Source organism: Rhyacophila brunnea, unplaced genomic scaffold (genome assembly GCF_057557595.1).
Source record: "Rhyacophila brunnea isolate RB1 unplaced genomic scaffold, BYU_Rbru_1.0 scaffold_12, whole genome shotgun sequence".
Classification (NCBI taxonomy): Eukaryota; Metazoa; Arthropoda; class Insecta; order Trichoptera; family Rhyacophilidae; genus Rhyacophila; species Rhyacophila brunnea.
In genome coordinates, this window is record NW_028232774.1 from 26,017,358 (window position 1) to 26,044,740 (window position 27,383).

Below are 27,383 nucleotides of genomic sequence, written 5' to 3' on the forward strand. Positions count from 1 at the left end.
GAAATAAATAAAATTATCGTGAATATTGTGATGAGAAAAAAATTGATATGATTCTAAAAAACTCTCTGATGAAGACAGTGTGAGAGCTTTTATGAGTATTGACAAAAACGCTCATACGTCTTGTTGGTATTTAAAAACGCTTTAAAATGAGTTTGTTTAAAAGCTAGATTTATCGCTAAGTCATGCCGTATGTGATTTTTAGTCGGTCACTTTAACCTTATTGATCATAATATAGTGGTCAGACAGTACACTGTGCACTGTGGGTTGAGTCTACCGTATACTGCAAGTGTTTAGATAGTCCACGGCATTGATCGGAGGATACAGTTTTCGCACGCAGGTAAATTAAACCATTTTACGTGCTTCGTTACCTTTGTTGTTAATTTATTATTTGCGATTGAACATTGTATTGTCACAAGGAGGTATCTATACAATGGTAGGCAATATTTAAAAAATCTGAATCACAGGCACGGTGAATAAACATTACGAAATACATACCGTATCGTGATATTAAAAGTAAATAAGAGTCATTCAAAATGTGTTAAAAACATGAATCATTCATATTATTTCGCTTAACATATTTTTAATTGACATTTTTTTGTTTATTATCTGTTTATATCTTGATTGAGAACTGATGTTCTATGATAAATACACTGCAGCACTCGAAATGGAAAATTTTACGAACCGGAGCGCTTGATAATTTTACGAAAATATTAACACTGTTACTTATCTAATTCTATACATACCTATATGTATTTAAAAAAAAACGATTGTGTTAGATTTTTTTATAATATGACATATCTCGCTCAGACGGTCAAATTAATATTTACACGAGACGGAGCGATAATTTTGGGGATTGTATGAACCGGAACGGCGCTCCAGTGCATGCCGGTCCATTTGGAGCCCTGAAATACAGTCATCACGTTTGTAGGATAGTCAATACATTTCAAAATACTTACTCATTTACTAATTTACCAAAAATTGAAAAATCTAACCAATGTTATTAAAAAATATCAAAATTAAATCTTTTTTAGCAATCATTGCACAGATTTTCCCAAACTTTTCCTGCGTGGAACACTTTTTAAACCCACAATTTTTAAAAATACAAGTGAATTAGCGCTCGAAATGGAAAATTTTACAAACCGCAGCGCTCGATATGTTTTGTAAAAATGAGTGTATTAGATTTTTTTATTGTGTGGCCCACCTTGCTCAAATGCTCAAATATTTCTTTTACACGAGACGGAGCGATAACCTCGGGGATAGTTCAAAACAGACATAGTCGGAGAAGTGACGCTCGAGAGAAATTGATGCGATATTATTGATTGCACGACAGCCATACGAAACAACAATCACATTAGCACTATGTGACACCCCCGTATGGTTCCCATTTCGGGATGTCTTTGTGTATCTGAAGAGGCCCGAATCGGTATCGAAGCCAACAAATAATAACGGCTTTCGCCAAAAATATAAAATAGTAATAATAAATATACAGGAAATGACATATTTTTAAGGATTCAATACGTAAAATGGTCGGGAATCATAGTTTTTTCAGAAATACTGTATTTTTTACACCTCCAGGTTACTCACAGGCGATGCATCTCGGAGTAATGTGGCCATGTCAAATTTCAATAAATTGCTGATATTTTAATATATGTAGTCGCATAAGAACACAGTACAAATGTTCAAACTTTGTAATGTAATTATTGAATATTTTATTTAAAGTTGGAGTTTAGACATATTGTGCTACATCCTGATACACCGAAAACTACTAAAACAGTTATTTGAATATACTACCATACCATGTCACCACAAAGATACTATGGAATACTTATATGGCTAGCTAAGTTTATTGGTAAGTATTTATATATAATATATTAAGTAAGTAGGTACCTACTTGTAAATTTATACTCACATTTCTTTGGTTTTATAAAAATTTCCCCAAAAGAATTTTTATTTGTTGTTAAAAAACACAGTAAAACTAATAAAAAAATCAATTAGATTTTATTCACTTAAAAAACGAATTTCGTCCATGGACACCCTAACATTATCAGCCAGGGAACTCAAAATGAATGGAAACTGGTTTACCTACCGAATACAAAAATCTGTTCTGTGGGTTTTAACTACCGGGTGTGGTATAACAGGATTCAGGTCTCGGGTGTCGGCAAATATGGGATAAACTTAAAGACGACGTGTCAAAGAATATATTACTTATTTTCGATAGTTACGTCTGTCTCATAATATGCATTAAATTTTGTCACGTAAACATAACTCGCATTCAATATTTGAGCACAGTCTGCGCACTTTGTGTCCTTCGGCTTTATGGCCTAAAATAATCAAGCAAACTCTGCTACCCGGAATGTAAGCCACTAATAATTTATTTTGTGTTCCCTGTCATTTATTTGCTCTTTTTGTAAATTATATGCGGCTAATAAAGTGTCGCTACTGGCAGTGTTTTTCAACCATTTTAAACTAGCAACACTAGTTTGAAAACACTGAATTAATATACAAAGTATTACAGTACTCTAGAAAAAAAATATAAGTTTATATATTATGTAAGCTTATTATAAGTAAGTACGTAAATATCTATATTTTTCTTTGTTTTCTAAGCAAAAAGCAGAAAATTCATTTTAAAAAATCTTACTTCCGCCTACAAAGTAATATATTATTATTTATAATGTAGGTTTAACTTTAAGATGTTCACAATCTTTCCATCTTCATTATTAGTATATAAACTATTATTATTATTGGAGCTCTCATATTTTTGCATTTTATTTCAGTTGTGACGGTTTCGACTTCATCCCCTATTTCTGAAGCAACATCGAAGCTGTCAATATTATCCAAAGAGTTGGTATTCCATTGACATCATAATATAAATAAAGGTGTTTTTTAATCACGATAGAACTTTAAATTGTCAATAATAAATAATACACAAAAATAAATTTTAATCAATTTTTATTTTATTCTAAAGATCGATACTTGGCATTAACAGTTGAAAATAGCTTCGGGCATACGCCCACCGCGGCTGTTCATGGCGAAGCGCATTATATCTAGACTTTTTCGAGCACTGCTGGCAATATATCACGAAAAACACGAACGATGTTGGCTTCCAAGATGTTAGTTGTTGCTGGTTTACCAGCATAAACCAGTGACTTTACGTAGCTCTACAGAAGGGGTAGTCAACGTAGTTCCTACCGCCTACTAGTGGGCGTTCCAGCTTTCATGGTGGGCGGTAGGGGTTTTAAAAACATTTCCATTATGTTTTCATAAAATTCCCCGTGACAATTTAATTTTCAGAAAATATACTATTTGTATCGCCCTCGCAATAAGTTTAGTTCACGTTATGTAAGTGAAACAAAAGGTTCGTTTCTTTCAACCTGAACGAAACAAATCAAATTAAACCATAGACAATAATGACAATATACATACAAATTGTATGAGTAGAAAGTTGACCGGAAATGGTTTGAGATTTGACGTTTGGTTCAGTGTATCATTGAAAATCAAACCGTTCTCGGACCATCAGAAATGGTTTGACATGAAACGTCAAGCCAATTCGGACGATCCATAGACTAATGGCAATCTGTCAAAGTGTTGATAAGCATTATTCGGCATTTATATATCGTGAGGTGTTCATATTAATATGTTAGACAGTTACACCATAGGAATTCACTTGAATTATGTATATTATAGATTAATAATCAATACACATTATTCGTAAGTAACCATAAGCGAACATGACGCCGCTTTTGGTCTTATTATCGCAAAATCCAGCACATATTTTCTATGCAAAGAGTTCAATTTAATAATATCATTACTATAATAATTATTAAGTCAGACCAAGAATTTATTTTCATTTTGCAAACTGTGTTAAATCAACCCGGAATGATCCGATGATGTCGATATCACGATAGGAGGTTAGAATTTCATAACAAGTTGACGTTTCAATAAATATGTTTCTGTTTTAGAGACTAATATGTTATGAATTAATTTTAATTACCTACTGGCAACACTAATTAGTCGTCAGAAAAGCGTTTCCGTGGATATTTACCAAACGGTCCCATTTCGTTTGTTTGATTCAGGTTGAATGATACAGACTTTAAATGGCGCTATAATGCGACTGCAAACAAAATAACCCCGTATCGTTTGACGAAAACAATACATTATGAGAAGGAATGCTATTCACAATAAATCTCGTCACAGATAAAAGATAATTATTATCTATATCTATGCTGATACAACTTGCTAAGAAGAACTGGTAGAAATTAGATATGATGAAGAAAGTAAACATAAAATATAGTTACTTCCCTACTTTATAAATCACCATTACTGTGGAACCGGTGGGCGGTTAGAAAATTGTACTACTAACAGAGATATAAAAGTGGGCGGTAGGTATAAAAAGGTTGACTACCCCTGCTCTACAGGAAATAATCCAGTGATATCGTACGACTTTGGAATTCAATTGATAGGTCCATTATTTGTCGAAATCAACTCATCGCCAAATTCAATAATCCGATGGTTGCGGTGGCCGTCTGCACGTAGCGTCATCCTGTTGAAACCACATCTCCTCCGGATCAATGTCATCCATATTTTCGAAAAATAATATGAATTATGTTCAGGTAACGATTTTCATTGATCATAACCGCGGGCTTCGACCTCATTTTTGAAGAAATGAGGTCCAATGATGCCACCAGCGTGTAAATCGTATCAAACGGTACATTTTTCATCGCCAATCCTGTTTTGTAACCTTGGCTTTGGGCACTGCATTCCGTGTCCGGAAATTTGCACGTATATAATTCACCGTATCACACTTTTATGTATACGCAACCATATTAATAAAAGCCAGGCACTGGTTTACTCACGTTTTAATTCAAAAAAATCTATTCCAAATGGCAAGGTTATGTGGCGGCATTGAAATGTCATTTTGACATTTCATGTTGATTTCCATAGTAACGCACGTATATATTAATAATTTAGTTGCTAGAACCCCAGACCCTAGCAACCAATAATAGTGGATTGAATTACGGATTTCTTCCGAAATAACTTTTCATACAAAACAGAATTAACTGAAAATGAATTCAATTCTACTTAAAGATGGCTAAAAGTATTAAAAAATGCATTGGCATCGTGTTCTGATATATTCTAAATGTTTCAAATGTCTAGCTGGTCGGGAAGTTAGTTAAAAATCGATTGCAAGATTTGTACAGGATAAACAACCATCGGACAAATAAGAATACGACCTAATAAAAACGTTGTAAAAAATGTCATGGGATTATTAAAATTGATATACTTACAAAATTCAGTCACCCGCATACGGCCCAAAATGGCATGTACTTGTTATTTTGGGCCGCAACATATTATGTTGCGGCCCAAAATAACAAGTACTTCATCACCAAATTTTTCATTGAATACGACAAAATTCTAAATTCCTATATACTAAGTTCTATCGTGCGAATACATAGGTATAATGTACGTAATGCAGAGTGGAGAGTGATTGCAATAGCTGATAATTTACCAGTGACAATTAATGTAACTACTAAATTTAAATATTAAAATTTATGTCTAGTATAATACTAATATATCATTATTTTATTATCACTTTTACCCACTGCGGCATTAGAAAATTGATAAATTGGCCCTTCTTGCAAATAGGTTGTCCACAACTGCCATATACCAAGACTTTGATGCTAGTTTTAGTTTATGATTAAGTGGGAAGCAAGTCATTTACCGCAAAATATACAAACCCTTAAACAGTGGCGAAGGGTGGAGGTAGGGTTTTAAAATTATCTATGAATAGTGCACACTTAATTTTGTCAGTAAAAGTATTTGTTTTAATTGAACTAAGATTACAATGTGTAGATAGTGTTGGTTATTTTTTTTAAATCAACCCTGCGAAACCAAGTCATTATAGATAAAAGTCAAAAAATACTCGTCTATCTACAAAATATCTAAAATTATGCAATTAAATCATACATAACTTTAAATATTTTATAGATAGAATAATATTTGAATATACTTATTGTAGTTTGGTTTGGGCAGGGCTAAATAAATTTAAAAAAATTTACCAACAATATGACGTGTAATATATTATATTCTTAATCCAACGAAAACAAATAATTATGAATGTAAAAGTGTGCAAAATTTTGTCTTATCGCCCAAAGTATACCAAAACTATCATGTTTTGGTTCAGGCAGGGTTTAATTGATTTTTAAAAACTAACCAACACCATTTGTAAATTGTAGTCTTAGTTCAATAAAAACAAATGCGTATGACTAACAAATTGTATGGTGCACTGTTTATGGCGGATCTTAACAGCCTACCTCCACCCTTCGCTACTTCCCCTGAATGTTTAAAAATATTACCAAAATTGAATGTGAGTTTCGTTTTCGTAACAAACTATAATGCATATTATGATATTACATACGTCAATAATATTGAAAATAACATATTCTTTAACAAGTGTTTAAGTTTATCTCATATTTCTCCACACTCGATAATCATAGGTACCTTCGTACAGCCGCGCCATAAAATATAATCCACTTGTCACATTGTTTTTGTATGACCCGGTTATGATGCATATATGTAATATAAATATTGTATCCAACATACCCCAACGAAAAATCTAATAAATACGACACGTTCCTCTTGCAAAGAAAGGATCTAACTGCTAATACAAAATGTGTAACTACTTATATTTTTTTTCAGAATGCGTTGTACATTGCCAGCAAGTACCTTGTATGCTCAGTATTCTGTGTTGGTTCATGTGAATAATCTCGATAAATTTGGGCCCTTGGGTGAAGAAGTTTTTTTTCTGAATTTGAAGTGCTCAGGTGATTTTTATCCCACATCAACAGACCACATCTTCTGCAAAGACACTAATTGGAGTGGGAAAATACCAGTTTGCAAAGGTGAGTAACGACCTTAGACTATAAATACATCTAGACGCCACCCATTGCATCACTAAATGAAGCTGCGTGCCGTGCGTTTGATTTGTGGGCGAGCGAACGCATTCGTATACAAATGTTCGAGACCACAGACCATTTCGCAAGTGCTCGCACTAGACGCTTAAAATTAAAATATATTTTTCTATTTTTGTTACGTTATATAGTATTTTTAAACGGTCAAAATGCAACCATTAGGTAAAAGTATCCATAATTTAAGTTATTTTAAAGAAACACGGTCACTTGATATTAAAATATAAAATAATATACAAATAAATTATTACGAACATGTATCAACTTACCTATGAAACGTAATACCATCTTCTTGCTTATCAGTACGGCTACCACATTTTAATACAGCACACAGAACCATCTTTTCTACTTAATTAACTAAAAATATTTACCACTGACTCTATTTTTAACACAAAAAATATCAATTTTAGCAACACGCGCTCGCAGGCTATCGACGCTTAGTGTACGTCCTGAGTGGCAGCGTTCGGCGCAGTGTTGAGCGTTTTGCGCAACTCAAACGTATAACCGTGTGTGAAAGTGTTCGTAGACAATGTCTTCTTTTGGTTATAAATTTATACGGTTTTACCTTTGAGTTGCGCACAACGCTCAACGCTGCGCCGAACGCTGCCACTCAGGACGTAGACTTAATTAAGCAAAAAACTAAGATTTGGCGGCTACGCCGACAACAAAATCTTCTACACATCTGTACACCTTTTATCTTACTCTAGCGCGTGTCGCAGAGATTATAAGGGTGCCGAATACTTTCTCACTCGCACTTATGCATCGTTTTTGTTCAGGCCTTTAATTATGATTCGGTTGTCGAACAGTATATTAACGGGGTGGCTTCATTCCTCTCGCCATTCTACGACATGCATGGTCTGTAGAAGACCCATAGGACTCATAAATCGTTACAACTATATCGGGCATTTAATATTTTGATACGGTATCTAAACGGTAAAATCTATACGGTAACTAAAAAGCTGTTCTGTGATGACCAAAATGTCGTTTGTATTATGCATCCAAAACTTCTGTCACAACACTCAGTTCACTACACATTTCGCTTTTGAAGTTATACTTCTTTTGGGGCGTTTGGTAGAGAATGAAATTGGGAGCCGTTACGAAAGTAATTGACAGTATGAAGTTAGCTGCGAATCTGTCAGTTGTTTACAAAGCAAGTTTGATAGTAGAATTGTTCCGTTGCCTAGGCAACAAATTTATTATTGTTGGCCAAAATAAAATAAAAACAACGAGAAATAATTAGGTACATATATAATTTATTTAGTGATAAAAGTTAAAGTGTATAGAAATAAACCAGCGCCACTCCAATAAGCGGCCCTCCTTTATTTTAGTTTGGTAATTGATATGGGGCTATTAAAACATCAATTCTATCTAATATCATACTTTATATTTGACAGATCTGAAACATGACGTCTCGCTCAATGATGTGATCATAGCCAATCATAGTGACCATATATCTACTAAAGAATGTGGATTATTTTGCTTGGTGAAAAATATTTTTTCGCTTTGGTAATAATAAAATTGTACTTCTTTTTCTATGTGATTAGTTGTCAAAACTAAGCTTACTTATATTTTTAAGTGTGATAGGTACGTTACTTTTGTTTGGTATTATGTTTGAATCAGTGGCGACCGGTGAGTTATTTTACTGGTAGTTCACTTTTTTCACCTTTTGACTGCCGTAAAAAGGCATTTGCCTTCATCAAAACTTTACCAAAAAATAAAAAATAAAACTATTGGTTTTTTTAATTTAGTACATTTAAAATAACTCATAAATAACTCACTATTTATTATTTGTTGTACCTCTTAAAACAGATTTTCTTGAAAAAATGGATTTTAAACATTAACACAAACTGGTTGACACGAACTATTTTGTTTTGACCGAATTATTAGTACTACTGAAATATCTCGTATCTGGCAGTGACCGGGATTTATTGTTCATTTGTATGAGAAATCCATTCTTCTGTTTTTCATTGACACAAATTTTTCAATTACGCGTTTGTTGAAGTAAGGAATCTCTTGTATCATTCTTTTTTCGATACTGAGTATACATAATGCGTTCAATCTTGATTGCGCGATGGTGTTTCTACTAAAACACTTGATCCGTTTGAGTGTGAAAAAACATCTTTCGCTTTCCACTGATGTCATCGGAATAGTAAAAATTAAATTGAATAGTAAAACCGTTTCCGTAAATGTGTCAGCAATATAAAAATTATCCAAGCTGTAAATAACAGACAATTCATTTTTGAGTTTATTTTTATCTAAAAAGTCAGACGTATTACAGAGCTAGTTTGGAGAGATATCATAATTGATAAACATTGTGAATTTAGTTATCAAACTGAAAAAAAACTTGAAGTTTATTTTTAAATTGTACTTCGCCTAAATTTGAGAAATGTTGTAAACATGTGCGGAAATTTAAATGCGTACTGTGAAAAGAATTTATTTTTATAATAATATTGAATAAAAATTGTCAAACAATATTTGTATGTGTGATACGGGCTGTATTGTTTTAAAACCGATGAATCTGCGTTCGGGCCGAGAGCGACTGAAACTGTCGCTCCCGAGCACGTAGAAAAAATATTTACGTATTGCTATTCCACGCGACAGACGACGCTCTTTCTCATTGCAAAGAAATCGAAATTAGATTACTGGGCGCTTTGGTCGAGCGATGGCGAATATCGCTCCCATCAACATATAATATTATTATTTAAAATAGCCGGTTAAAAACACATATTAAAATTTGTTTTTGTATATGAATTAATGACTACGGTAATAGATCAGAACACTTTTAATTAATCAAATATAAATTAAATACTCATTTAAAAAAAGTCTTTTCGCATAAATTGAGTGGGTGGGTGTGCACCGCTCCAGCGCTCTCAAGGGAGAATCGCACTGGTTTGAATATTTTTGGATGATGTGAATTTTGACTAACACGGAGTGCGATTATTTTGTTTTATTACGCCAAATAAGTATAACTTCTAACGCGCGTACATAAGTAGACGCACCGATTTTTTATATTATACATAACTTCCTTCGTTTGGGAATTAATATAATGATTAATTAAACGGGACATCATAATTCAGTACGCAAAATCGTTTCGATAACAATTAGTAATATTATGGACACACTGTAGACGATGAAAAGTTTCTGCAAATAATGGATTTATTACCATCGAATCTCAATGACAATGAAACTCCGCTTTGCACGCCCCTTCCACTGCACGTCTAACCAATAATTGGTGATAAGATAATAACGGCGGGAATGGGACGACCGGACTCCGGACAATTGGACGCCGCACTGTCGTAGACACGTGTACAGAACGTAGACGAGGTATTTTAATCAATTTCTATCTACTACTTAGTAGTTTTAATTCATTTTACTCTTAATATAATATTGTATTCTTTATTGCGGATTGAGAATTACCATGCCTTAGGCTTTATATAAAATAAAAAAACTCTTTTTTCGTTGGAACTTAAACATATGCACGATTAAATCATTATTTACGTCTGCATATTTACATACTCACCAACTATTAAATCATAATATAATCATTTAAATATAAATAATAATAATAAAGATTTTAAGTACCTAACGTATATTTATTTTTGAATTCCGTGGCGTGCAGTTGTCCCGGTGCCAAATCGTCCTAGACCCATAATTGCAGGCCGTGCTAATTAGGGTTTTATTACAAGCTTCAATGTATACACTCAAACAATACCAATACAAATGTGAAGCACTTTTGCCGTACAACAATGACTCTGTAAAACGTTTTCTCTATACCTGGGCTCCTGTATGGCTGTGAGAAGTGGTATCTTACAAAGATTCAAAGGTCTCGGCTTTTAAGCTTTGAGAATCGATGTCTCCGTCGAATCTTAGGGGTACAAATACTCGAGTACGTGAGCGGACACAGCAGCCCTCGGTTATTGAGCTAATCCACGAAGAGAAGCTTTACGTGGCTGAGACATGTGTTCTGGATACCGCCAGAGAGTACGACACTTTGTACCCTTGTGGCAGAGCCTGAAGGGTTCGTAACCATGGCCGGCTCTCCCTCACCCTGCAGCGGTGCTATAAAAAAGATCCACGCGCTGCAGGTCTGGCATAGCGAGAGGCGCAAGAGTTGGTGATGGACCGAGGGAAGTGGGGCGAAAATGTGCTTCCCCATGCCCAATGCTGTGGATTGACAGGGTGAAAGAAGAAGAAGAAGATATCTTAAAGATATGACAGCGCGGACGACACAAACGGACAGTAAAATTCTAATAATTATTAAGACCGTTAACCTACGCACATTCGATAACGAATTTTGGATGCAACATCTAGCAATAACTCGTAGGTTAACATCCTGAGCTATACCTGCAGGACAGGTGCTTATTGCTAGACTCAAAGTTCGTAGTGTCTGGGAAGCTATGAGTAGGTGGTGGCATAATCAGTGACCCTGCTAGATTTTTTAACCTCTCCCGCCATCTAAAAAATCACAAAAAAAATATTATAGATATATTTAAAAAATGGAACATTCCAAAAACCTTTTTCTGTGTGCGCGCCTGCATACATACGAGACAATGTGAAATAAAATAATATGATGATTGATAATGATAATCCACTACAATGAATACTTTTAATGGATTTTACCAGAAGAAGGAAGGCAGTAAAAGAGTTCAAGATTCATTGGGCTACTGTGTCGTCGAAAGAAGAATATTTTATGATAATTCTTTATGATTTCTTCGCCCTAATAAAAATTCATTTTTTATGATAATAAATGGGCTTATTGATAATATTCTTTAATGGTTTTTTAGAGATGTGCCATCCTCCGAAATCGTTGATGATAGATTTTTCATGCTCCATTCCATTAACGAATGGCAAAGTCATCACGGACTTTGACAAACAACTGCCGTCTGGATCAACAGCCACCTCCAAGAAGTGTCAAAGAGGGCATCGCTCCAATGCCCCTCAACGAATGCTTACTTGCAAGAGCGGCTCATGGGACTTTCCCATGCCGCGCTGCACTGCAGGTAATTTTTGCAGGATACTATTTTTCTGACACGATTCTTAACCTACTTACATAAAAGTCGTTTTCAAATTAACCATGAGGAAGTCCTCGACATTACAAGACGACATGTTACCACTCTGCCATGGTGGGTGCCTTCTTTTGTATTCGGCAAATTCCCTTTTAAATTGAAATTAAATTTGAAATTAAATTGAATTAATTGAATTAAAAAGAAAAAATTAAAGGATAAAGTATTCAAAGAATATTAAAAAAAACTTCAATCAGGCTTGCAGAGCGTTGGAAATACATGAGCATTTTTATGTGAGTGAAGCCCTATTTAAAACAAAATGCGAGATTGACTTGTAGCTAACTTAATATGTAGACCAGTGACCCTTTTTGCTTCATTTTTTATATATTTAGGCTCAATCTCTGTAGAATAAAGTTTTCTTCAACATATATATGATGAAGTCCCTAATTGTTTCGGTAACTTAATTTTACATCTTTCAGATTGTGGAACCATAACACCAAATGATGTTAATCATGTGGTTGATGGACAAACCATAACTGATGTAGAGTTCCCTTGGCATGTGGCAGTGTATACTCAGAATGGACAGGAAAGTGGCGACATGCCTCCAACATATTGGTGCGGAGGAAGTATAATATCCAGAAACCTAGTTATCAGCGGTAAGTTTACAATAATAAAAATAATATATAGAATACTATGTTGGTTTGCAATGAACGGCGGACATTTTGTGACTGACAGCCAGAAATCGTATCACAGACAATTTCCCTATAATTACGTCATATTGCTTCTATAGACCAGTTCCAAAGCTACGTTCCAGCTTGTATATTTGTCCGCTTTGACTCCATATCATTGCACCAGTAAATTCTTGACTGGACACAGTGGCTTCGCCGGCAAGTTCTTATAATGTATACGGAAAGGGAAGAACTTCTCAAGTCGGTTCAACCAATTGTTGGGCCCATCGGACCCTCTGACTTGGTCACCACAAAGGCCATTTTTGTTGCAATTTAGGAAATTTGCGGCGTCATATTGCCAACGTGAAGATTTCTTCACTTAGATTGTTCGGCAGTTTTGTATTAGCTTATTATACTTAAGTACTATAATTTTTAATTTTGCCTTTACGTTCTCTTCTCTCCCAACATGGGTACTTAAAACTTAAATTCAGTCAAAGCACATTAGAGTTCATGACGATCTTAGTATTGGGTAAGTGCTCATGAGACATTCGCAGTCATAAAAAAATGTTGCTTCTCAGCCTAACGTAGGGTCCCGTGATTTGCCCAATTAAGACAGGGTGTGATTTGGTGGGGCCATTGACTGCAATATGGACCACCACAGAACAGTTGTGAGTTCCCTGTGGACCACAGTGTATTTGTATGTATTTGTTTCAGCTGCTCACTGCTTTTACAGGCCGCAAATACGAGCTACTTACGACCACAGCTTATTCAAAGCTGCAGTTGGAAAAACGTTTAGTGACTACAATCATATTGAAAACAACCAAATGCATGTCCAAATACTTGGGGTAAATATTATATTTTTTCAAGTCAATTTTATTTATTGATTTCTACAATTTAAAAAACCGACCGGTACAACTTCAGTGCCCTGAAAATTTTCAAAATGTATTTTCACTTTTCATTCAAATAAAAATCATTCATAATATTAATACTATCGACCGAAGGTACTTGTTGAAATTTGAATTTAAATTGTAATGGATTTAAGGTTTGTACTGTTTGTATGTGTGCATGTATTGATGGGTATGGGTTTACGTAGGATGTTGATTTATACTTTTCACTTATTAAAAACACTGATTCAGGGACATTAAGTATATTTCGCTTGACAAGTAATAATTAATTACTAACAACATATGTAAACGCACGCTTTGGCGCGAAAAAGGTAGCAAATTGTATTTTAGAGGCGACGTTCAAAGCCCAGGGTAGGTTACCGACTGACCGTACCTACTCTCAACCCTTCGTCCACCCAGAAACAGATAACGGTACTTTATTTTTGTTTGTTTCGCGGTGCATCCTGGTCTAGCCTTGACTCATTTACAGTTACAATAATAATATCATTATATTCCCAACTCTGTCGATAGGAGGATTTTTGATGGGGGATTTAGGCATTATGATATTGGGTATCAGTATATACTATGTACATATGTGTGTATATTTGTGAATTTGTTATAAAATAAAAATAAAAAAGTAGCGTGTAAGAATATATTTGTTTAACTAATATAATTTTTTAAAGACTGGTAGGTATTATTAATATATTTCATTAGTTAACTCTACTAAATTTCTAGTATTGACGATGTTGCACCTCTTGAATGTAGTACATTAGTATTGATTAATATTTAATGATATAATATTAGGGTTTCACAATGTATCGACTGAGGGTACTTGATGGAATTTCAATTTAAATTCTAATGTATTCAAGCTTTGTACTATTCCATTTAAGTCGTTTTTTACGACCCGGGTTTAGCTTTTCGGCATCTTCAGGCACCGTGTACACTCAACAAAGGTAAATACACACTGACAACGAACACTCTTAACTCTAGTTTATATAATAAACCAATAAAATTACGTAGGTAAAACCTCCATTACCTACCTATCAAGTCAAATGTCACAAAAAATACAATAAACAAATTATGAATAGTTAAAATGTCAGTAAAAAACCTAATTAGTAAAAACCCTACCTTATTAATAACAATACACTCGATAGCATATTATAATAAATCGTCAAAACCTAATAATAGATCATTATTCTTTATTAACAATAAAAATACTACACTCAAGAGGTGTAAATCGTCAATAGTGATAGGCATTTTTTACAAACATTTCCACTATTCATAATTGGCTCAATAGGTGGGTGATAAAGTTTTTACCTATTTTATTGTAATAATGTATTAATTAATGTAATTAATGTAAGTTATAATTATTAATATTCGTTGTCATTGTGTATTTACCTGTTGGTGAGTGCACATAGTGCCTGAAGATGACAAACAGCAAAACCCGGGTCTCAAAAAACGCCTCAAATGGAAATAGTATAAAACTTAAATCCATTAGAATTTAAAATAATACAGTTTTTCCGAAATAACTTATCTAATAATTATTGCTTTTCTAAAAGAATGCCTGTGGAGTGGGCTAACTAAACAAGCTGCTTCAAAGAAACTCAAATGCACTACAGCAGCATATGCAATTATATCGAAGTGATTGGACCTACTTGCAGGCATGTGATGGTATTATTGGTTCAGCAGAATAACTTTGGTGCCCTCAGAAATTTTTTAATGTATTTTCTGCCGATTGATACATTTTATTCAGTTGTTTGGCCAGCATAGGGATTGCAATACCGGTATTTCAAAACTGTTATCATAATATTTTCCGATACCGAAATACCGGTTTTAAAAATCAGACAATATCGATATATTCGGTATTGAAAGTGGAAACAAAATGTATTAATTAACATAAAAGATATAACATGACTCTATTTTGGTCGGGTTACGCGATGTCTGGTTTACTTCCATTGCCCTTCAACGCCCTTGGAAACCACCAATGGCACGTGCTATAAAATATTAATATTTTAAAGAGCTTTATATATAATGTATAATATACGTCATATATTAGTAGATACTAGACTTCTTTTTTTCCTTATTATATTTCACGAATACCGGTATTCAATAGGAAATACCGAAATACCGGTATTTGTATTTTCATTCGGTATTGCAATAGCCTATATAGATCTAAATATTTCCATCTAACAAACTTGTGTGTGAAGTGGGCAAGCTAAACATTATTAACTTATTTACAAATCAATTTTAACAAATACCTATAATACTCCACTTTTATATAATATTAAAAGCAAAATTTAAAATTTCTGCTAAATATACTATTTCGTAGATACAAAATCTCACATCACACCAAATTTTTTCCCAGAGGGAGTTAATCCGGACAGCTAGTAATTTAAATATTCTAACAGATTCTTACACAAAATATTTCAGATCAAGGACATAAAAATTCCTGAAGAATATTCTGGGGAGGCATCTAGCTATACACATGACATATCAATCCTGGTTTTAGAAAAGGACCTTCACTTTTCCCACTTGGTACTCCCGATATGTTTAGACCTCAGCGATGAGAGTTTTGACGATGAGCAGACTTCACCTGGAATAATGGCAAAGGTATGTAGTAATACCAAGTAGTATAGAAATTCTTAAGTACCAAATTCATACAAAATAATCAAATTAGTTTCCGTAATCAGTTTTAAAAACTCCGGCCAAAAATAAATCCTTCAAAAGGAGTCACACATCCTGAAGAAAATATTAGGTATGACTATTTCCGCCTGATTCCAAAGTAAATGAATCAAGTCGGGTACTAAAGTGTAGTCAAGTAAGTCAGTGAATTACAATAATAATGGTAATTTTAATTAAAATCTTTAAAATACATAAATTTTTATATCATCATCAGCCGGGGTCAATCCACTGCTGGATGAAGGCCTCCTCAAGCTTCTTCCAACACTCTCGGTCCTGTGTCATTCCCTGCCACGTATTTCCGCCGAACTTTACCAGTTCGTCAATCATATTGGACACAACACGCAAATACAAAACAAAAATATTTTTTTTTATATAAGTAGGTATATATTTATAATCTATGAAACGCCTAGTTTCAAATCCCCCTTAAACGGTTTTTGAAAAATTTTGATTTAGATTTGTATTTAAATGGATATTTTTGTTACCTATATGATGGCCAAAGATTGAACTTTAAAAACCGCTAAAAACCGTCAATACGTATGATCAAAAAATAGGGTAAATTTCAAAACCGTCTAAATTGGTTGGGAGTGCTTTTCAAATAAAATGGAAAAGCCAAAAACTCTTTAAAATGTACGAATTAAATAATAAATACATAAAGTTCACAGATTTAATAGATTTCTCATTTTTATCAAAACTACCTAAAATCGTTTTAGGAGGTTTTAAAACTAGGAGCTTCATACTATATAGTAGGTTTGTTATAATATAGATAGAGAATAGACTTTCATGAATGCCGTAGGACGAAACGTTAGCGCCACAGACGAAAAAAATCACGTCCTCGGAATCGACTATTAAAGATGTAGGTACATATAATATTATATCCACGATCTTTGTCTTCATTCGCTGTCTCTTAGCAACGCACGCCCTGCTAACTCCCACAAGACGTTACTGATTTCAGAATGATAGTTGAGGGTTTGTTCTGTGAAAAATATAAATCGATAATATTAAACAAATATGAATTTATGAGAAATACGCATAGTTTTAGGTATAATTTAACAATGTATTACTTGTTTGAACTGGTTGGAGGCCCCTTTTTAAATTTTCTGACCAATCTTGCCTCGTTTGCGTCAAATTACGTGAAACTAGCCTTAGACATCTTTTTTTATTTCTCATTTTACGTATATTAAATTTCAGGTAGCCGCATTTCGCCTAAAAAGTAGAGACGAAAACCATTCATTAAAGACAGCATTGATGTCTATAGTCAGTAGACGCCAGTGCCTGACTGGTGTTCCCGAGGAGTCTGAAAGATATCTTGTTGCTGATAAAATCTGTGCAGGATACCTTGACGGTGAGTGTGGAGGTGGCGGGGCGAGGTTTGCATTTCTCCCCTTACAAATTTTAATTGTACGAATACAATAAGGCCGAAAACGTTTGCACGTATAACAGATGTCAGAAAAAAACATTGAAAACCTAATTTTCATATTTGCATCGTTATAAAATGTGACATTCATTTCTAACGGAATTATTTAAATCCAATTTCTATGCTTAATTGCGATAATATATTTTCAATGAATATAATTTTCCATTGTGTCTGATTATATAATCTTGAATAAAAATAAATAATGCCCATAACTTTTTTGTTTTGTTTTTCAGAACCTGGACTTTGTAAAGGAGACAGTGGGAGTGGACTGGTGGTCAGTACCACATTAGATAATACCAAGATCTGGTTCCTCAGAGGCGTCGTGAGTTTGAGCCCGAACGCAGATGAGGACTGCAGCGATGATACCTACACACTTTTTACTAGAACATTTTCTTTAAGAGGTTTTATAAAAAAAATAATAGGTATTGAACTGTAATTGATGTTTTGTAATAGGTACTTACTTACATTTGAGTCGTTTCGCCTTTCAATAACGTATACAGTTAAGTCTCTCTCGCTTATATAAAATAAATAATTATTAATGCACTAAAAGAAGGTAGAAACCTTATAACCTACTAAGTAAAGGATCAAATATTTTTTTTCAATATTTTAAGCATTTGTAAAAACCTGTAGTAGATAATGTGATACCTACTCACTATTAATAGATATATTCAGTACGCGAATTAAATTGTCATACTTACTTAAAGGCTAAGTTTTTTTTAATCCTACTTATACTATGTTTTATACAAAATTACAATTTCGCATGTAAACCTTTAAATTGGCCATAACAATGGGCTATAAGGGAAGGTTAGCTGGTCGTTCATGATTGGTAGGCTCTGCCAACTGTGCTTAATTTACCTTTAATATTTCTTGATAAAATTATTTATAATCACCCGTATTACTATGAAGTAGTATTTTTTTCATCCAATAAAAATTTTCCATTTTGTTGTTAATGTCATATTACTAAAATAACAGTGTGCAAAAAAAAAATATCGAGGCGCATATTATGATGTTACACATGTGTCTATCGTGTACCTACTAACCTTTTCGAAGTCACGGTCAACTTTTGGTCATAAGAAAAAATTGCGGTGCAACAAAAACAAATGGTCAGAAAACAAAGAAAAATATGCGGACGTAACTTTTATTACAAATTTAACAGATTATATAACAGTTAAAGAAAAGATTATACATTCGTAAGTTTTTCTAGTTTAGTTTTTATATTAGTTATTGTTGAGAAACCGAGCTCACACAAATATAATATTGAAAAGTGTAACAAGATTTTCAGTACCCTTATGTAGAGAGCTGAATATTCGTCTTGGACAGAAATACAAAATTCCTCCACAGTTATTTCAGAAAATTTAATTTTTAGAGTACGATCCGTTGACAATGTGACCAATTATTCTTATTCTTAGTACGAAAATTCACAACTCGATGTATCAATCATGGCAAATGAATTTCGTATCCAGTAATAATTTCTATAACATGTTGTAATGCAATATTTTCTTCCAATAAAGTTAAATGTTCTGTTATAGCAGAAATAATTCCCTTGGCAATGTTTTCGTTAAAGCCGATTCGGCAAAATCGAAATCACATTTGATCTTTCGTCGGCTTTCATAATTTCGCGAATGACTTTTTCGGTTTTCAATATTTTGCGGGTTTTTCTGTTTTTATCATTTTTTCGCGGTGCACTTGCAACAAGCTAGCGGTGCACCGGTTAAGAATCACTGGTGTACTACGTGCAGTGTACACCTATGAAGCGCGTAATTTATTGTTGCAAAACTTTTTTAATTAATTTTTCAAGCTCGCCTTTGCCCCTACGGTAAATCCGGCCCTAGAAAATATAACAAAGTTTCCCAATATTTATCTTCTACTATCTACATCACGATTAAATAACACGGTTGATAAAAAATAAATTATTTGATTTGATTTGAAGTACCTAACATATATTTGTTTGTATAATGGTATAGATTTACATATTACGTAGATACCTATCTTACTATTTTTTTTTATTTTGTTTGTTTTAAAATTTCTTTTCTCAATTTTTAAGAGTGTACTTCAGTGAAACGGCAAATAATTTTCAACAGTAGGTGCGACGAAATTTCTCACTCGTCGCCTGGACTCGCCAATCGGAGACCGATAGTCGAAGTGTGCGCACATCGATTTGTTTTATCATGGCGTCGGATGAAAATATTCTTAAATCGTGTAAAGATGACTAAAAAACTTTACGTATGTACTTAAAAAAGAAAACATGACAATGAATATACTATTATTATTAGTAATATAACAATAAACATAACACTAAAAGGACGCATGTTGGATTTTTGTGACAAATTATATTTCGTTCGGCACGCGTCATTTGCATAATCAGCGCATCGCCTAGCCTCGATCTTTTTAGACCATGCCTCATCTGGCCTTAAGCCAGATAACTAATTTATAATTATTTTAAATAGTTAATTTTTTGAATGTTTTGACAATTTTATTATTTGTGTTCATTTACATTTTGCTGTTAAAACGTTATATATTTTATTATTAACTATTTTTCAAGTTATATTAAGTTTTATTGTTAAATAATAATAATTCAAGGTTATTAAAAAAATTGTCCTTTCTATGTAGGTCGTTAATTGTTATAGAATTACCACAATTGCTTAAAACAATAATTTGTATTTCGTCATCGATTTTTGAATGTTATTTTTGTCTTCTATTTCATATAATCATAATACTTAGTTTAAAAATTTAAGCTCTTGAAAGGACGCACCAAATATTTTGGTCGATTTCAACCATGTTACCAAAAAGAATTAATATGCTTCTCATCAAAAAACTGTATCAAAGTAATTTGTCGTAGTTATAAAAAAATCTTAAAAACCCACACGACATCTAGGTGCCTATCCTATCTTGTCAGGCTGTCCCATAAGAATTTGAAACACATTTCTTTAAACCAGAGGTATCATTGTAACAACCATACGTATACAACTATAAGGTCCACCAGTATAAGTTTTCCACTGAGTGAGGGCACCAACTGCTAACATTTGACATAGCATTCAGTATTTTTTATACTGTAATGAGTTCAGTTCTAAATTCGAACGCCTGACGATTTTTGATGGTATATCTATAACAATACAACATACCACATTATCATTTGATAATGACGACCGATGCAACAAGTCAAGAATATTGAGGAAGGAAGGAATCAGGGTAAAAATATCAAAATAGCACCAGGAAACCTTACATTGTGATTAGTTTTTTAACAACAATTTATCGAGAGCTTAGCCTTGCGTCTCGACTATCAAATGAACTCAAATCGATTTGAGTAAATCATTCCAGGCCTCAATGTATGTATTAATCGAACAATATGTATAAATTCTTAGTGTAAGGCCTGAGTGGACAGCGTTCGGCGAGGTGTGAGCGATGTGCGCAACTCAAATGTCACAAACAGAAACGAACAGACACTTACCTATTACATAATATAAATATTCTAAAATTTTATTTTAGGGCGATTGGACTAATAATGTGGACTGACATTTTCCGGTCCACTATTAGGCCAGTAATAGGTTTTTGTTTCTGGTATTAGTTGTTTAAAGTGAATGGGAGAGAGTGAATGAAATATTTTGATTTCAAAAAATTAAATATGCTACCTATGTTATTTTATTTTTGAAATCACCTAAACAATAACAATTGGTTAACTACATAAGTAAATGTTCACATCACGGATTAGCTGCTATAGATTTACGAGTGTGATATGTCGTCCATTTTGTTGACGTCCTTCTCTCCTAACAAGATGGCAACCACTTCCGGTGGAGAGCGGCCTCTCGTTTCCGGTATGAAGATCATGCAGAAAACGGCGCCAAACAAACACATCACGGCAAAGAAGAAGAAGACGACGTAATCTCCGAATTCCTGTGAATTAATAACAAAAACCTCTGTACATGATTTCCAAGAGATTCATCTTTTACTTGGTGACAATAGGTATTCATGATAATTTATAAAATCAAATAATCACATTGTAAAGATTGCTTTTCATCACGTGTTTCGCTCACGTATCAAGTAACTGTCACCCAAATGGACGACACAGAATAATGGTCCTAATAATTAGGGCTATTCAATACATAACACGTACACGATAACCATTTGTGGTTACGACAGGTTGAAAATACTCGTGCAAGTGCGGTGGTAAAAAATCAATAATACGATATTATAATACGGTATTTTTTCCAAATGGACACCCAGAAAAAATGACCGAACTGTTTTCAAAATTATTTATGTTCATTAAAAAATGTTACTTTTTTCATACGGAAAAAATATGTATACATGGTATCGCCATCGAAAGAAAGTATCTTTTAAAGTATTTTTTGACAGCCCTACTTGTGTATATCATACAACCATGCTTTTCAATTTAAATTTCAAATTTATTTATTTACATGTAGTGACTATTAGAAATTACAAATTCAAGACAATTTAAAGAATAATAATTAATGCAAAAATCAAAAGTCCAAACAAAAAATATTAAAAACTGTGAACAGAGTGGTATGTTTTAACAGCCCCTCTCTTGATTGTGTTAACCTTAAGAGCGAGATAGACAGTTTTGACAGTTTAGACGGCTAACTTCGTGTAACAATTATGATACATAAATATAATGAACTACCATCGATAGCCGCCTTGTGTATAGGACAGACCCACTGATGCAATCTTGTCAGTAAAATCGTTAAATAAAATTAGTTAAATTGCGAAGATAGTAGCATATGACGGAATTTGAAAGACTTCCGATAGCACAGTTATTAGGTAATTATTCACAAGAAGAACAAGTTGAATCGGTAGCTTAATAGAGCACTCACCCGGAATATAAAAGATGTGTGTTTTGTTAGATATTTTAGTAAAAATTGTGTAATAGTTTCCGGGGATTTACAAAAAAAAATATTCAGTCAGGCATAATAATATAATATTATAATATACCTACCCATTTTTCTTGAAATAATTTAAATTACTTAGTGGGGGGAAATGTGTTTTTACCTCAACGGCTTGTCCAAAGAATTGCAGAATAATGAAGTTTGTGATCCAGATAGTCACCAGTAATAGTATTCCACCGACGCCTCTGTTCTAAAAAACAAATACATTAGTAAAAAGGAGAAAGATTTATTAGTCGTGGGGTTACGTTAGCAAAGCATTAGTAGATAATATAAGATAATACCTCGTCCGTGAATATTTCTGCCATTACGACTAAAAGGATTGATCCGAGTCCAATGCTGAAACAGAAGACGCTGACTCCAAGCGCTATGGGCGGAACTGGTGAAGTTTCTGATGGGAAGACTTGCTGAGCACCCATCGCCCCCATTGCCAAACCCATGACTAACGTTGAGGATCCTAGTAGAGCCTGAACACAAAAATAATTATATTAATCACTGAATATTCAGTCCAACCATCATCACCGTAAGTGGCCCAACAACCCAAGGCAGGTTCTAGTCTCCTGCAAGAACTTCGTCCATCTCCTCCTATCAGTGGCGAAGGGTGAAGGTAAGCTATTAAGATCCGATATATTAAATAGTGCACACAATGTCAGTCATATGTGTGTGTTTTATTGAACTAAGACTACAAATTGCAGATAGTGTTGGTTAGTTTTTAACATTCAAATAAACCCTACATAAATCAAGCCTCGATAGATAATAGTCAAAAAATATACATACGTCTATCTATAAAATATTTAAAATTATGCCATTAAATCATACAAAATTGTAGATATTTTACAGATAGAATAATATTTTTTATGGGCTAGGTAGGGCTTAATGAATTTAAAAAAAAAACTTCTCAACACATCCGAAAACAATGACTGAAAAGGTGTATGTATACTATTTTTGTCGGATCGCGCACAGCATTCTTAAACTTAACGGTTTAGTTTGGGCAGGGTTTGAATTTTTAAAAGTAACCAGCACCATTTGCAATGTGTATTTTTAGTTCAACGAAAACAAATAAAATTAACACTATCGACCGAAGGTACTTGATGGAATTTGCATTTAAATTTTAATATCTCATTAGTTAACTCCAATACGTTACCATTGTTCCTAGAATTGACGATTTTATACCTCTTGAGTGTAGTATTTTTATTGTTTATAAGTACCTACTAATGATCTATTATTAGGTTTTGACGATTTATTATAATATGCTTATCGAGTGTATTATTAGGTATTAATAAGATAAGGGTTTTTTACTAACACTTCAACTATTCATAATTTGTTTATTATGTTTTTTATTGTGACCCTTGACTTGATATGTAGGTAATAGAGTTTATACCTACTTTATCGTATTGATTAATTATTATATAAGTCAGAGTTAAGAGTGTTCGTTGTCGGTCTGTGTTTGCCTTTGGTGAGTATACACAGCGTCTGAAGATGCCAAAAGGCGAAACCAGGGTCGCAAAAATGACTCAAATGGAATAGTAGAAAACCTAATCCATTAGATTAGAAGACTAATAAGGATGACTGACAAAGTTTAATGTGCACTATTTATGTAGGATCTTAACAGCCTCCACCCGGTCTGGTATCCAGGATCCCCACGGTTGAGCACTGTCCATTCTTGGTACACAGCCTGCCCATCGGAGTCTACCAAGTTTTACGAATACGGAGATACCTACATTATTCTAAGTAGAGGTTGTAGTGCTTTAGGTTATGTCGAATATGCAATTTTCCTCATTCTAGTATGAGCTTATAATATTACATCCTACTCAGGACCTTCCTTTCAAATAAAACACATATCGAGTGCACGCTGACGAGGGTCCAACATTCCGACCCGTTATTCAGTATTGGTCCCATCAGCGTCGTCTGCGTCAAAGAAAATCGCCGCTGCGTAATCATGTAATCGTGGATCATTAATTTGATCTTTCGAGTCACCTTGGTAAGTATGTACCTATAATATAATATCCGCTTTATCTGGACACATAATATATTATATTATAATATATAATAATCCACGGCTTAATAATTTAATCAGTATAATATTATTATTCATCCATGGATTACATTGTGACATTATAATTGATATTTTTGTATTGAAAATTGAGATCCCACTTAAGATTGTGTATAATGTAATACGATTATCAACGTCATTACTCATTAATACAATTAAATATGTAGATATATTAATAATGTATTATGTTACGTCCGCAGTGTAGTGGAGCTGAGGACAAAAACGTCCAATTCACGTGTTATTTTTTCAATGTTTGTATGTTTCCCTAGCATGCATCAAAATTTTTATCGAATGGCTAAAAACACTATTCTAAAAAGTTACTACGCAAAATGGAGGCCCATAATATGAAAATAGAAGCGAAAATGGTAACTTACAATTTAAAAGATATAACTTAATAACGTTCATTGCGTGGTTTTCCATTTAAATAGTGATGTTTCCAGGAAACAAAGAATTAATGGGAACTGAAATACCTAGCGGGTGTGGAGTAACGGGCAACCAATCTCAAATGTGGAAAAATATGGGATAAACTTAAACACGTCTCAAGAATACATCATTCTAAGCTTGTTCTGCTCTAGGTTTGTGCACTGACGCTTATTCAATATTGGTGTATTTGAAGGTTGCAATACACTATTGCACGTCTATAATGTGTGTTTATAAAAAAAATACACATTCAAGCCCCTACATCAAAATGTAGTGTATTGGGGGGTATGTTTATATGAATTCCAATTATCATCTATTTATGTTTCATTGTATTTGTAAAACAGGCTTATTTTAAAAATGCGTTTTTCAACGTTTATACTTTTATATTATCAACACATATTAATGTTATAATAAATTAGGTACTGTAGAAAAATTAACATAGCAAATTCAACACATTAGCTTAAAAGTAGTTACATAGATTTAAAAAGTGCTGTTGACATGCAGCGATTTGTATATTTTTGTAATATAAATACTATATATAAATTTTGATTTGACTGGGGATCGAACCAAGAACCTTGAATGAAATACAGCTTGCTTTATGCTTGCAACGCCAATGGTCGATATGAGTTTTATACTTCTTAGTGCGGGCTTGGCAAATCGAGGAATTAATTATTGGGTGTGAATGTGACATTTGCTACAAATTCACCTGCAGTACAAAATGACTTGTTAATTGTAAATATTTTTTTCTATCTTGTCCACAATTGATTTATAATTATTATCCTCTCATCTTGGTGGGCATTTTCAATTAAGAAGTAAATAATATATGTTAACAGTAACACACGTAATTACAATCTTCTTTTCTTTTTTTCTTCTAAATCAGTGTTGGCTCCTCATTTGGAGTAGATTGACACCAAGTGATGAATTGAAAAAAGAAAGTAAAAATCAGTTTAAAATTCATATTATATGGTCTGTATTCTTAGTAAAAAAAAGTAATCAGTTTACTTCATTTCAATATGTTCGATACCCGTTGAGTTTATATATTATTTTGGTTGCCATGGATACCGTTTATACCAGTGGCGAAGACTCCATACTAGGCGATTATTTAAAGTCTACCTTCTTAAGAAAAATATTTTTAAATTTTATATTGACATATTAAATAATATAATCACATAATAATATATTCAATATGCCCAACGACATCTATCGTACAATTGTCTCGAAGGTTTAAAAAAATAAGCGACATCTCGTTTCGCTTCACATATTGTATGGATTACGTTCGCGTGAATCGAAAACTTTTTTTATATGAAGTTTGTTTCTCATAATTTCAAGACGTCTGCGGCGGCCCATATAAATTGGTAAGCTATTTAAGGGTAAGCTCTACAGAATTGGTCCGGAATTGTTGGTCTACTAGCAATATACAAAGGTCGCCGACAATGCTTGTGTCAAATGTAAATGGTCTCTAAATTAAATTTAAATCATAAGCACGGTCGACGTGAAGACAGAATGGGGTGACCAAAAAATAATATCTTCTAATATAGGTAGGTACGTAAATGTTACTAAATTCAATTTGTTAATCAACTGTTTGGGAGAAAGTATTGCAACCAATATGATGGTGACATTTTCAATTATGTGGTTGCCACAATATAAACTTAATAATATATTAATAACTTTTTAACCTGAAATTGTCCGAGAATTAAACATACGAAGGATGTTGAAATGCATATCTACCTACATTTTTATTTCATGTGCTATCCAAAAAACATTAATAATGAATAGTGTTTATTTGTAATGTTTAGGACCTACGTATTAAAAATAATAGGTATTGTTTAATTCTAATGCATATTTTTTAAAACGTAAAATTAAGTGTCTGCCTATTATAAAAAGAAAGTGACTTTTTATTGACTGCGCAACTTCACTTTTATACTAGTGAAACAAGTGGTAGGTAGAACCATTATTGCATGTAAAGGCAATGGGCGAAATAATTTATATCATGAGTGCCTAAAAATAATTATTAACATACAGTCACTAGATACATTATTTTTTTATTAGACCATCCGACTGGCGGGCGACGCCAGGGCTGTCGACGCAATTAATTATATTGTACTTTTTAAATTTTATTTATAATATATTTTATTCAAGTTTTGTGCATCTAATGCCGGGTCCACACTGGCAACATGTCGCGCGACAACCTCGATAAATTTTACGATAATTATCATAATGGCTTAAGAAATTTTACGATAATTATCATACTTATCGTAAAATTTAACGAGGTTGCCGGCGACATGTTGCCAATGTGGACCCTGCATAATATCCACTGTGGTTCACGTAGTGGAATGGACCTGTTGTTTCTCGGGTCAACTAATTCAAGAAGTAAACACCCATGATAGAATTTTTCTAGT

General features: G+C 33.4%; 2 protein-coding genes across 3 annotated transcripts in view; one reads left to right on the forward strand and one right to left on the reverse strand.

Annotated features, from left to right (window-relative positions):
- The first annotated feature begins 1,717 nt into the window (after positions 1 to 1,717).
- Positions 1,718 to 18,322, forward strand: LOC147077991 (modular serine protease-like). The gene is made up of 9 exons (XM_085961088.1): positions 1,718 to 1,849; positions 2,775 to 2,841; positions 6,697 to 6,899; positions 11,750 to 11,965; positions 12,448 to 12,624; positions 13,351 to 13,481; positions 15,951 to 16,130; positions 17,391 to 17,544; positions 17,850 to 18,322. The coding sequence occupies exons 1-9, from the start codon at positions 1,798 to 1,800 to the stop codon at positions 18,050 to 18,052; spliced, it is 1,383 nt and encodes a 460-aa protein (XP_085817214.1). The 5' UTR covers positions 1,718 to 1,797; the 3' UTR covers positions 18,053 to 18,322.
- A 2,903-nt stretch (positions 18,323 to 21,225) lies between these two features.
- Positions 21,226 to 27,383, reverse strand: part of LOC147077992 (facilitated trehalose transporter Tret1-like) — a 40,038-nt gene continuing 33,880 nt past the window's right edge. For both annotated transcript variants that reach the window (XM_085961087.1, XM_085961086.1), the window contains exons 7-9: positions 22,796 to 22,978; positions 22,618 to 22,704; positions 21,226 to 21,507 (exon numbers count right to left, since the gene is read on the reverse strand). In XM_085961087.1, coding sequence (XP_085817213.1) covers positions 21,337 to 21,507; positions 22,618 to 22,704; positions 22,796 to 22,978 — 441 coding nt within the window. In that variant the 3' untranslated portion in view covers positions 21,226 to 21,336. The remainder of the gene's footprint in view (positions 21,508 to 22,617; positions 22,705 to 22,795; positions 22,979 to 27,383) is intronic.